This window comes from Sinocyclocheilus rhinocerous, unplaced genomic scaffold (assembly GCF_001515625.1).
Source record: "Sinocyclocheilus rhinocerous isolate Xijiao unplaced genomic scaffold, SAMN03320098_v1.1 scaffold1215, whole genome shotgun sequence".
NCBI lineage: Eukaryota > Metazoa > Chordata > Actinopteri > Cypriniformes > Cyprinidae > Sinocyclocheilus > Sinocyclocheilus rhinocerous.
The window spans coordinates 834,666-848,972 of NW_015628913.1; the positions used below are offsets into that span (position 1 = coordinate 834,666).

The following is a 14,307-nucleotide window of genomic DNA, read 5'->3' on the forward strand; positions in this document are numbered from 1 at the left end:
ATGACGAAGCGGATATCGTACTCCTTTGGAAGGCCAAACAAAGTAGTTTCGCTTTCACAACGAAACACACAGCGCCTCCACGACATGGCGGCGGCGGCAACAACAATACAGCAAGAATAAAAGTCACGCCTTCTTTCTTTGCGTGAATATTTGGGCGGTGTTATGCAAATCTTCCCACACTTTGACGTAGACATGTGGGGGCGTGTTTGAACGAGGCGTTTTAGGAGGGCGTGGACAAGTCTTAACTTTTATAAAGAATATCTCTTTGGGTTTGAGACTTTAGTCTTTGCAACTTTAGGGATCTTATCTATGCACGAACAGCTTGTAATACTCCAAAGAGAAAGGAAAATTTTAAATTGCATCATGTGACCCCTTTAATAGCGGCTCCCTGATGCCCGCAATTTATATACAGTATAATTACCCAACGCTATAACTACAAGAGACAGTATTGAAATATATATTTTCCCTGTGTTTCCTTCCTGCTGTGTGAGCTACTGAAATGAGTCGCACTGTGAAACAGCCAATCAGAGCAGAGCTCAACATTGAGCCGCACTGTGAAACAGCCAATCAGAGCAGAGCTCAACATTGAGCCGCACTGTGAAACAGCCAATCAGAGCAGAGCTCAACATTGAGCCGCACTGTGAAACAGCCAATCAGAGCAGAGCTCAACATTATTATTCATGACCCTTCCAAATAAGGTAAAAACAGACCATTTCTTTCTGGACAAATCCTAGGGTTGTAAATGGACATGTAATACCGTTTCTGGAGATTTTTTGCCCTTAACTAAGCCACATACCTTCTATGTTTCATTCTAGGGACAAATCCTAGGGTTGTAAATGGACATGTAAAACTGTTTCTGGAGATTTTTTGCCCTCACCTAAGCCATATACCTTCTATGTAGATATCAGAGAACAATTTAAAATATTGTATCAATGCATTCTATGGCACCTTTAAAATATCACAGAATGAAGAAGAAATGGTGTGAAAGATCAGTTTGGGATATATGATATCAGTAATAATGTTCTTAATCAAGATCTGGGCCCTTTGCATAAACATAGCAACCATTAAGATGTCGTAAAGGGATAGTTCACCCCAAAATGAAAATTCTGTCATTAATGATTACTACTCTCTATCGAAATTGAGAATAAAAGCGTTTTGCAGCCTGAAAATGCAAACTTTTAATTACTTTTGATTTCAAAGTGCAAGGTTTTGAAAGATCATACCATTAGAGTCTCTGTGTAAACTATCATTTTGACAACATTGTCATCTGTACGTGAAAAAAAGTGAAGGAAAAACTTTTCTGTTTGAAACAAAGAGAGTGTGTATTGAACATCATGGCTTTACTTTGTCCTTCAAACACTGACCAGATGGAAATCAATTCAGAATATCCTCACAGGGGAATATTCAAACCTGGTACACGGTCACATTAGCAACAAAGTGTGGGAGTAATTAAAAATTTTAGTCAAGTCATATTTTTGCACTAATTGAAAAATAGCAGCTTCATCTTGAGTGACTGGCCTTTGTAAATGCCTTGGTTGTAAGCGACGGGGCTGACGGTTATTGCGGGTGCCAAGCAGTAAAGGACAGTTACACAATGCATGCTGTCTAAGGCCTGACAATTATATTTTAATAATCATATTCCTCACGGTAGGCCGTGAGTTGATTTATGACCCTGGAAGGCACATGTGGATGTGCTTGTGGGGCTCATTTATTCTAATTGTTGGGGACAGGAAACTGAGCAGTGTGGCATTTCTAACTGTGTGAAACACGCGTTACTAAATGCTAAATTATTCATTTGAATATCTACGATAGAGTATGCTGGAACAAAGAAAGATGCAAAACCACCTGCTTTACCTCAGGCTACATTTGTGTACAATCATAAACTTGAACTCCATGTGTTAGAGTTGCTTTGGCATCTCTCTCTCTCAGATCCTAGTGGGGATGTACAATTAAAATCACATTGTTAAGCTGGATTGACAAGATTCTTACATCTCTAAGGGTGTTTCAATATAACACTGCTGACAGTTCTGATCATTCTGTGTGAAAGCACCCCTGGTTTTGTCCCCCATCTGAGCAAGTGTGAATATAAGAATGAGTATTAAAATGACATGCAACGTGCTGGTGTGTTAGTGCTCTCTGTCCGGGTTTAACTGCTCAAGTGTGCTGCTACTCGTTTGAAAAGAGTCGATAGTTCATTGAATGGGGATGTACAATTAAAATCACATTGTTAAGCTGGATTGACAAGATTTTTACATCTCTAAGGGTGTTTCAATATAACACTGCTGACAGTTCTGATCATTCTGTGTGAAAGCACCCCTGGTTTTGTCCCCCATCTGAGCAAGTGTGAATATAAGAATGAGTATTAAAATGACATGCAACGTGCTGGTGTGTTAGTGCTCTCTGTCCGGGTTTAACTGCTCAAGTGTGCTGCTACTCGTTTGAAAAGAGTCGATAGTTCATTGAAGTGATTTAAGGAGGAATTATTTACCTGACTCACCCAAACTAACAAAAATTACATTCTAGCACAGCAAGTTTGATTATTGCTTCAGTTTTCCAAAAATACATTGTGACAAAAACAGTTATGTTGTAGTGGTTTGTCCAACACACCCTCATGGCACTTCATAACTATTTTATGTTTTGGCAAACTGGTGGGTAATTCGTATGAATTTGTATGATCACATTTGTGCGATCTGCTTAGGCCCTGAGAAGGATGGGGTTAGGGTTTGATTTAAATGCTTATGTTTTATTCTTTTCTATAAATCATACATTTTCATACAAAAAAAAAACAAAAAACATTCTAATAATTCAAATTAAATCGCCACCTTGAAAATAGTTAATGAGATTGGGTTGGTTTGTCAGCACTGCTAGTTGTTGATAAAGCTATACTGTTATTTTATTTTTATGGATACAGCTGAACTACTGTCACTAAAATGAAAATGTAATTAAGATAATATAAGGCCGAGGAAAAAGAACACTGGGAGAAATTGTTATGCTCATTATGGCAGCTGCAGAAATAATTGTATTACATTTAACATGAAGAGCCAGTCTGTTTTTTAGAGATTGACCGATAATCGGTTTTACTACTGATCAATAACAGAGAACTAGATTGCTCATGACGTCATAAAAAGTGAAGCCATTGTGTCACCATACTGATTTTCCCTGGTATTCCCATACATCCTTTTGAATTAATAGGAAAGTGAATGATTTTATTGACAAAACATTACCTAACAAATCAATGTTTTTTTTTTTTTTTATCTGAGGACTCCCTGCGCATTCTTACAAAATGCAAACGTCAATATGCGGCTCTCAATGGAGATGATTGCCTGCAAAGCAACATTTAAGCTGGTGGAGGCTTCACAAAAGAAGGCGAAAACATACAATTTTCATTCAGAATGGGAAGAAGAATTTCTTTTTAGCTTTGGTGAAAGATAAGTGTGTATGTTGTGCCACCTAAAATAAAAGTGTAAAAGATGAAAATCTGGAGCGGCACCACAACACCAACCACCTGAAATTTAAAGACAGCTACCCACCAAAGAGTGCAATCTCTGCTAGGAAAGTTGATGAGCTGAAATCTGAGCTGAAAGCCCAGCAATCACTTTTTACAAAATCTGCTGCTCAAAATAAGGCTGCTTCTGAAGCATCATTTCCCTTGTTGGCTAAAAAACAAAAGTGTTTTACAGATGGTGATTTATTCATGAAAGCAATGATTATAACTGCAGAGACCATTTTCAAGGATTTCAAAAACAAACATGACATAAAAACCGCAATCCATGGTGTACCGCTCGGTCCTGCATCAGTGGCAAGGAGGGACAAATCACTGTCAGAGGACATGGATCAACAAGTGTTAAAGGACTTGTCACTCAGTGAATATTTGTTTGATGAACCTCTGGATGTAATGGACACAGGTCAGCTTATTGTTTTTGTCAGAATGGCTTTCCAGGATTCTATAACAAAGGAGGACTTTCTCACTCTTTTGCACTTTAAGGAGAGAACAAGAGGTGAGGATATTTACAATGAGTTTAAAAAATATGTCAGTGAAAATGATATTCCCATTCATTATCTGATAGCAATTACTATAGATGGAGCGCTGGCAATGCATGGTGTGCACTCTGGTTTTATAGCACTGTGCAGTAACAGCCCTGATTTTCCTGACTTCATGAATTATCATTGTGTGATTCATCATCAGGCTGTGGCTTGGAAAGTCGAGGACTTTTCTCAAGTAATGACACTAGTAGTCAAACTTAATACGAGCAAAAGCACTTCAGCATCATTTATTCAAGGAATTACTGTATGATCTTGATGCTGCGTACAAAGATCTCCTACTTCATGCTGATGTCCGATGGTTGAGTCGTGGGAAAGTGCTACAAAATTTTATTGACTTGCTGAGATAAAGACTTTTTTGTCTGCAAGGAACGAGGAACATAAGGAACTGCCAGATGATGTGTGGCTGCTGGACATGGGGTTTCTGACAGACTTGACTGCAAAACTGAATACACTCAACAATGAGCTCCAGGGAAAAGACTGTCACCTGCCCCACAAGATAAGCACAGTGAATGCACTTAAGTCTAAGCTTGGTGTTTGGATCACACATCTAAAGGACAGGAGGCTAAAACTTTCCCAACCTGGAAAAAAAAGTCCCAGAGCATTGAAGACAAGGATGTTTTTCACCCTGAGAATTACTGTGCTCACCTGGACAAAGTGGTGACAGATTTCAGTAGGCGATTTGGTGAGTTTGACGTCATGGAATGTATTACTGCATTTGTCTCAAACCCATTCATGCCCATTGATATAAAACAGTTTGCAGCCAAATTCCAACAAGTCTTTGCTTTGTCAAGTGGAGCTGACATGGAGATAGTTGATTTGAAAAAATGACATAGAGCTGAAAGCCAGATCAAGGACAGTGATTTTTGGGGACCTGTCAACAGAGAGAAATTTTCTTTCCTCACTGCATGTGCACTGAAAGCGAGTGACTACTTTTGATCCACTTACCTCTGCGAAATGGCATTTTCACAGATGAAAATAATTAAATCAAATTACAGGAGCCACCTTACTAACAGACACCTCGCAGACTGCCTCAGACTCTAGTTATGAGCCAAACTACACAGCACTCACAGACAGTATTCAGTCACAGCCATCAGGCTGACTTGAGTGAGTAACATCACTGCAGCAGTTTTGCCTTCTGATGGCATTGTAAAAAGGGATGCTGCATAGAACTGCACTTAGCTTAATTGAGAATGTTGTTAGAATTTTGTTATTACTGTGCATTTATAAAATGCTGATGGTAGTTCCTTCAGAAGCTTCAGTGAATAAGCATTTTACTGTTAACAATGGCACTTTTAACAGTTAACAATAGCACTTCATATGATCTACTCACTTTAAGTATTACAATGTTGTTGTTTTGATAGGTAGATCTTGGCTTTCATCAAGGCTGAGGTCAGGATCTTGGGGTTAAAAAGGTTGGTGGCCACTGATTTAGACTGTGTCAAACACATAATCCAGACTGTTTCGTTGTAAATTAGGTGTTACACTGATTTTTGCTTGCTTGTAATTTTGCATAAATGTTTTATCTAGAACAGCTTGCAGTACAATAATTTTATGTACGATCCTCCCTGGAGACATATGGTGTAAAGTGCCTTTCTCAAGGGCATGGTCATGACAAGTATCCCAGTATCCCATTTGCCACTTCTACCTGGGATCAAATCTGTAACATTTATTTTAACAGACTGCAAACTTAACCCTTCACTTTTTTAGTTTTATTTCATACATAATTTTGAATTATTGAATAAATTATCCACTGCCTGCATCACTAATGGTTTTCCACATCATATTTTAACCAGTGTAATGCCCCGTTAAAACTCTCCAACTGCATTGCACTATGGGATACCTGACGTGTTCATGTTCCCTAATCCATGTCTGCAGGTTCGAGCAGGAAGATTAACGCAGCGGCCCCGTTGTGCAGCACACCCCGTGCCGTTGTCTTGGCAGCTGCGTTATCTTGGATGCTGTTTACCCTGAGGGAGCGATGAAGAGGATTATTTTGCTTTTTCTCACTCCCAAATCCTCTCAACAAAGGGATTTCTTCTGTAATACATCCACCAAGCAGCAGAGGGAGAAGGCCCCTACTGAGTTCCTTTAGCAACACTGCCTTGTGTGCATCAGTCGTGATAGGCCACATTATAAAGATAAACAAGTCCATTTGGGGATGTGTCAAGTGACGAGCTAAATTACCACAAGAAACCTAATCTTTTTTTAAAACCTTATTGCATTTACAACATCGTAGTATTGAACGACATTTTGGTTACAAATGTTTTGTTTGCATCTCTATACTTTTAAAGTTCAGACTCTGATTTTGTTCTTTAGACAGTCATAGAAAATGTTGTCTGGAGTATGTGCCAATAAAGAGGCCTTGGCATTCATGATGAAAAGTATATTTAATGAAGAGATTTTAAAAAGCAATTACATGTGGCAGCCTACTGAGCTTCTAGTCAGTTAATTGGGGGAGCTTGAGTCTGATCTATAATTTTATAACCAATAAACAGTCAAAGCAACTGATAACTGAAAATGTCAGGATAAAAATACTAGAAAGCATAATGTTTCTACCCTGTAATCATGGTAATTATGAACTCCCCTCTAGTCTTGTGAAAGAGGATGCAATGAAAGAGAATGCAGTGTTTCTGATTCCAAAACTAAGTACCTTTAAGCACCCAGATCTACGGAACATACAAAATAATCTGCAAGATCTCTTAAGATTGTCAGCAGTTTTGAGGCATCTACAAATAGTTTAATAGTGTGTTAAATAGTGTGTTTGTGTGTGTGAATGTGTATATACTGTTACTGTATATATAGATGCTATATATAGATGCTATATATATGCCCTATATACAGTGGGTACGGAAAGTATTCAGACCCCCTTAAATTTTTCACTCTTTGTTATATTGCAGCCATTTGCTAAAATCATTTAAGTTAATTTTTTTTCCTCATTAATGTACACACAGCACCCCATATTGACAGAAAAACACAGAATTGTTGACATCTTTGCAGATTTATTAAAAAAGAAAAACTGAAAAATGCTCAGTATTTAGTAGAAGCACCCATTTGATCTATATATTATATTTAAAAATACAATGAATAATTTTTATAAATTAACTAAATTAAATCAACTTCCACAGTTTTAAAGGTAGTTTGCAGGTAAGCTGTTCCAAGCATCTTTTAGAAGCTGTAATTTTAAATAATGAAAGTTATAGTTAAAAGTTTAGTTGGAATGAAGTTTGAAATGCCAGCCAATGTGCTTTTTGCGCATCATATAATATCCAAAGAACAGAACATATAAAAGATTAAGACATATAAAATATGTTGTTTAAAACTGAAATGTGGTTATTTAGACTAAACAAATCCTTGCAGAACTGATGACTGCTTGTCTCAATCTTCATTGCATACTGTTCTTTTTGATAGTCTATACTATATATAGTTTAAACAGATTTCTATAGTAGACTATAATACATTCGGTAAATTAGAAAAAAAAAGAAAAAAAAAACTTGGTTTGGATTTATCATAGCTTCGTTTGTGTATATGATGTTCCATGTAATCATAAGATTCCGAATAAAATTCACAGAAGCATCATCAGCATAAAAATCTCTGTAACTGGTATGAACAACGTGAGCAGATTTCAGCGGAAAAGACTCGATGGATAAACCGTACCGAGGGGAGAGATGATGTAAACGTTTATGTAATCTGCATCTGCGAGATGCACATCACAGCGCCCCCTGGAGGCCACTGCTGCCTCTCAGAGGAGTCACATTATGGACCGGATGGGATGTACTGTATAGAGTGTGAGCATAACTAGGTAACCACAATTCAGCCACTGCTCCAACGTACCTCCTTAAGTTTGGTATAGCATTTTATTTCTTTGTGTAATTCTTAAGCGAATATGAATCTTTTTCAGTTGTTTTGAGACTGGTCATTTAACAATGAAAGCCTAAACTACACCTCTACGTTGAAATGAACTCAGCCACAGCCAGCAACACCGCAGGACGTTCAGATGTATACCGATGTCAAACTGGATGCCAACATAATGTTATGGACGTTTGTGGTCCGCTGTTTTTAAATATCTGAAAGATTTCAATTTAAGTTGTTGGAATGAAAAATGACTGTTTATTTGAATATAGTTTGGTGCAATATAGGTAATATTAAGTTTAAAAAAAATTCTGCAAATAATTAAATCACTATTTCATTGTTTGTGGTTTATGAAGCACATGGTCCAATCGCTGCAGCTGGAAGGCGGGGATTACAGTAGGGCCGTAGCACATGGTCCAACCAGGACAGAGATGGGTGTGGCTGTCTTTCGCTCAATCTTTCAGCACCCTGGACAGCAGCTCGCACTCGACTGCGGGAGAGATTCTGGGTGCTGGTCGAGGGTGCTCGCCTTCTCTTCTCCCAAATTACTCAGAAGAAAGAAATAGAGAAGGGGATTTCACAGAAAATCTTTCAGGTCGTGAAATTTCATGTCCTTTCGCGGCAGTTTCTGATCCATTTTCGACGTTGGCACGTCGCTATACGCTGCTTCTCTGCGGCGTGTCTCTTCTGCGTCTGGGATCCCAAACAACAAGCGTTCAGCGTGAATTTTGCCGTGTACAGCGATTGAATCGCGATAAAATACGGCAAGTAACATTCATTTTACCAAAGTCAATTGTACTTTACTATGTTTCTGACATGCCTCCTGAGAACGTTTACTAGTTGGATGCGATACCGTCCTGCGTAAGTGCCATGAAGTTTCTTGGTTCTTCTCCAGCCTGGTTCAGGCTTTAATGTTCAGGCTTTCCCCCCAAATCCATCATCTTCTTTTTGTGATCATCAGCCTTATTTTGGAAGATGAGGTTTTTCTGCGACTTTTTGTGCACATAAATTGTGAAAGGAAGAAGAAAACAGGAGTCTTGAATTCGTGCTGTGAAGCCGCATCATCTCCTATGCCGTTTTAACCGTCTCGACGGCACGTTTTGAGATTGTTCAAGAGAAACGTTGAAGTATAAACACAAGGATAAAGATGAAGAAGTTCCGCAAGGTTTTGGACGGGTTGACCACTTCTTCACCTGTCAATCCAGGTGGATCACCCGCGTGCGGCAGTGCGGCTGGGACCCCCAGTACGGCACCGACACCGCGGGAGCTGGAAATCCAGGAGACACTGATGTCTGAGCACTTCCAAATCTGCAAGGTGGGTGCCCCTCTCTAGCTTGTAGCAAAGGACTCGTCTGTCATTGCAGTAGAGATGTGCAGCTAGTTTTGGCCAAGAGGCCTGTGCTAATCAATGCAGCTGTTGGGGGGAACTGTTGTTGATAGAGCCACAATAGAAATTGCAGTGCACCAGCAGCTGACACAATACACACAGACACATACTGTAGTGCAAAGACATTGTGAACCACAAATATGGTCCGCTTCAAATCATTAAGAGATTAACATTAAGAGAATTCTGTCATATCCTCACCCTCATGTTATTCAAAACCTATATGACTTTCTTTCTTCTGCAGAACACAAAAGAAGATATTTTGAAGAATTTTGGTAACCAAACCGTTTTGGTGACCATTGACTTCCATTGTATGGACAAAAAACACTAAGACATTTCTTAAATTATAATTTTATGTTCCACAGAAGAAAGACATACAGTTTTGGAATTATATGAATTATGACATAATTTTCATTGTTGTGTCAACTATCCTTTAAAGTTCCCAGCAGTTAACAGTTGTTAAAAAAAAAACACCAAAGATGTGAGATAGAGCCAGAACATTTGTACTGTTAGCATTTACATTTTCATCGTAGTTCTGACTCTCTCTTTTAAGGGGCTCAACTACTGACAAGCAATGTTTCTCAGTCAAGTGTTTAAGCATCAGTATGGCCATATTGAAGTGCTAAATGGATAGTCCACACAAAAATTTAAATTCTTCATTGTTTCTCAGTCCAGCCTTTCACATCAGCAAGACCATACTGAAATGTTAAATTGATAGTTCACACGAAAATAACAATTCTGTCATTATGCACTGACCCTCATGTTGATTCAAACCTGCATGATGTTTTTTCTTCAGTAGAACACACAAAAAAGGAGTTGTTAGAGACTGGCAACCTCCATTCACCAATTCACTTTTCATCTCCTTTAGTGGAAGAAAGTCATTTTGGAACGATGACAGTAGATAGGCCTATATATACATTTTCATTTTGGGGTGAACTATCGCTTTAACCTTACCTTTTTGCCAAAGAGTATAAGTTTCTAATAAGTTATTCGTCAAACTTCCTTGTAACCTTTGCTCTATCTATCTATCTATCTATCTATCTATCTATCTGTCTATCTATCTATCTATCTATCTGTCTGTCTGTCTGTCTGTCTGTCTGTCGTTATATCATTCTATCTTTATATAGTTCTACAGTATTCAATGCATTGGGAGTGAGATGCTCAGGATTAGGCATTCTTGGGACACAAGTCTCCGGGCTTGTGTGAATTTTCCTGAAGCTATTTTTAGGTATTTGTAGGGCCTGTTGGAGGGATGGCGGAAGCTGACTGCAGCGCTTCTGCCTGTCTGTCTGTCTGTCTGTCTGTCGTTATATCATTCTATCTTTCTATATATAGTTCTACAGTATTCAATGCATTGGGAGTGAGATGCTCAGGATTAGGCATTCTTGGGACACAAGTCTCCGGGCTTGTGTGAATTTTCCTGAAGCTATTTTTAGGTATTTGTAGGGCCTGTTGGAGGGATGGCGGAAGCTGACTGCAGCGCTTCTGCCTCCACTTGAATCGGTTCGGTTCGAGCTTGAAATTTGAAGTAAACAATTCACTGTAGAGCGATCGAGGATGGACGCGTGTTGTTCTCCAACATAGCAAATTAGCGGAAAAGCGGTAAGAGAGAACGAACGATACGTGCAGTAATCATAGTTTATGAAGCTGTTTGTGAATATTCCCAGCACGGCACATCCATTCACTGCCGACTGGCACACGCCTCGCCTCGTTCTCACCATGTAAAGTGATGGGACCGCGGTGTTGTTGTGCTCTCCCGGGGGAATATACAGTGAGAGACTCGCGCTGATACAGACCCAACAGCCCCGAGTTACGTTTCATTTTAATTGATATGCCTTTAGCTGACGCTTATATTTGAAGCGACTTGCAAACGATTCACAACATGTGAAGAAGCTTAACAGACTGGTTATAGAATTCATCGCCAGCTAAACAAATGAGGTAAAACATCACATGTTGTCAGGATACATTTCTATCTATGTGTCTTTGCTATTGCTATATACAAGGCCATTTTTCTAACTTATGAATATACCTGTTTTAATTTAAAGGAACAGTTCACCCAAAAAAAATTGCTCACCTTAAAGCAATCAAAAATGTAGATTAGTTTGTTTCTTCATCTGAACAGAATTTGAGAAAGTTAGCATCACTTGCTTAACAGTGGATCCTCTGCAGTGAATGAGTGCCGTTAGAATGCTGTCCAACCAACTGATAAAAACAACACAGGAGTCCTGTGGATTACTTGTGGATTATTGTGATGTTTTTATCAGATGGTTGGACAGCATTCTGACGGCACCCATTCACTGCAGAGGATCCATTGGTGAGCAAGTGACAAGCAATTTTTTTTGTAAATCTGTTTAGATGAAGAAACAAACTCATCTACACTGCTCGGGACTGATAGTTAGCTAATATGATTGTGTCAACAATGTTGTGATGTTGAGTGTTTTGCTGCTGAATGAGGTAGGTCAGATATTCAGAACAGTTTGAACCATCCCAGAGTACTGCATAAATGTCCACTACTAAATAAAAAAATATGTTTTTTTTTTTCTTTTAAAGGTGTCATGACATACAAGGTTTTTTTTAATTCGTTCTCTCGTTCTCCCCAAATTTGATTCCTCATGAAATGATCCCTTTAAATGTCCATTCTTTAAAAATAAATAGCTATTTATTATATAAGTTTGTTGATGTAAAACACATGTAAAATTTTAAAAGCAACTGAATTCAAAGTGGTTTGCTCACTAAGGTGGGTTTATTCTAGGCCACACAAGTTGAACATATACTAGCTTAGAAGGAACCCTGTGGCTCATTAATATGAGATTGTAATGCTGAATTTATACTTGTCAGAAGAGGGATTGTCTGAGAACCTCACTAAGTATTGAACATTGTCTGAAATGTCTCTTTTCATATGGTAAACACACACTAAACAAAAGTAAAACTATAAATTTTCATGATTCGACCCCTTTAATGAAAATTACATCTGATCTATACAAGCAAACCATAAGCAATGGTGAATTGTACGAGTTATTATTCTAAAGACAAGTATAAAGGATCTGCCTCGTGGTCTGTCGAGGGATGTGTTCTGTGGGATGTTAACAGAGAGAGTGCTCTGGAGACGCACATCTGAAATAGACTGCCGAATACCCTCTCATGTGCTCAAGAACACTCTGTGACACCCATTTCTGGTTATGATCACTCAACTGAATAATGAGCTTTGACAACAGCACCAGTCATGGGCTGTCATGTTTCATATGTGGTAGAATTTAGATCTCCCCCCACTCTCACTTCTGTATATTCCCGGATGGATCTGGCATGCACACAGGAATAATAGAGTCAAAGGCATAGAGCAAAAATAGAAAAAAATGTAAATGTGTATGTAACATCATAATGGAAGGTAAAAACAGCAGGGATCTTGTTTTTTAAGCCAATCAGCAAGTTTTTGCTCTGGCAAATGACAAAAAACAAGGTAGATACTGAGGTATAATTCTGTTAGTCCTGTGTCAACAATGTTGGCTTCCTCTCCAGTGCTCTGAGACCGCAGTGGTGGCACAGCCTGTGCTCTAGAGCAGCCCGCTCTGTCTGCATGTATCCTCATCTCTCAACAGGAAAGCTGTGCTCACTCGACCAAAGGGAAAAAAGGATGAATTGTATTGTATAGTTTCTATTGCTGATAGATAGATTTTTTTTTCATCATCAACACTGTTTATAGATTCAATAGTGTAGTAGGGCCAGATAGATGCGATGGGACTGATAGTAGCAAAGATCTAAAAATAAGCTATAGATATTATGAGTGAGCTTATGCCTCCTTTTTTTCTGAGTATCTCCACCACTATAAAATATCTGTGTTAAAATCCTTCCCAGTAATAGTTTGATTTATATTTTATTTATAAAAAAATAAACAAATGAATACAATGGATATAGAAAAGAATCACCCCCCTTTTAAAACAATCACATTTTGTTGCTTTGCAGCCTGAAATCATCTCTCAACAGGAAAGCTGTGCTCACTCGACCAAAGGGAAAAAAGGATGAATTGTATTGTATAGTTTCTATTGCTGATAGATAGATTTTTTTTTCATCATCAACACTGTTTATAGATTCAGTAGTGTAGTAGGGCCAGATAGATGCGATGGGACTGATAGTAGCAAAGATCTAAAAATAAGCTATAGATATTATGAGTGAGCTTATGCCTCCTTTTTTTCTGAGTATCTCCACCACTATAAAATATCTGTGTTAAAATCCTTCCCAGTAATAGTTTGATTTATATTTTATTTATAAAAAAATAAACAAATGAATACAATGGATATAGAAAAGAATCACCCCCCTTTTAAAACAATCACATTTTGTTGCTTTGCAGCCTGAAATGAAGACGGACACAGTTTTTGCTTTATCCAACTGTATTTACTCAGTGCAACTTGTAACATCTAAATGAAAGATATAACACCAACATGTCAGAAAAAAACAAACAAACAAGAATCACAGAGTTGGAAAAAGGATCACCCCCCTCCTAAAAATGACTTGTAAACTCAATCAGGTGTAGCTAATCACCTTCTCAATGGCACACAAAGCCATTTGACTTTCAATTGTGATCTGCTGTGGTCATTTTGATTAGCTCAGCATGAAAGGAGATTTCCTGGAGCATTTCAGTCCTTGGTAGTGCAACTGAAGCAAACAGTCAACTATGAGTACCCAGTAAAAGATTTCCGGGATAAAGTTGTGGACAGGCACAAGTCAGGAGATGGATACAAAAAAATGTCAAAGGCTTTATCAATGCCTAGAAGCAGTGAAATCTGTTATTAAGTGGAAGGTATTTGGTACAACATGGACCCTCCCTGGATCAGGACGTCGCTCCAAACTGGATGAAATAGCCAGAAGGAAACTAGTCATAGAGGCTACCAACTCTGAAGCAGTTGCAGGAATTTATGACAAAGAGTGGTCATTGTGTGCATGTGACAACAATATCACAAATTCTCCACAAATGTGGCTTGTATGGGAGGGTTGCAAGAATAAAGTCACTCCTCAAGAGAGGCCACATGCAGTCA

The 14,307-nt window shown here is 38.5% G+C and overlaps 1 protein-coding gene across 1 annotated transcript in view; it reads left to right on the forward strand.

Moving 5' to 3' along the window:
• The first annotated feature begins 8,822 nt into the window (after positions 1-8,822).
• LOC107738516 (syntaxin-binding protein 5-like) overlaps positions 8,823-14,307 on the forward strand; it is a 141,106-nt gene continuing 135,621 nt past the window's right edge. The window contains exon 1 of the mRNA XM_016550273.1: positions 8,823-9,208. Coding sequence (XP_016405759.1) covers positions 9,041-9,208 — 168 coding nt within the window. The 5' untranslated portion in view covers positions 8,823-9,040. The remainder of the gene's footprint in view (positions 9,209-14,307) is intronic.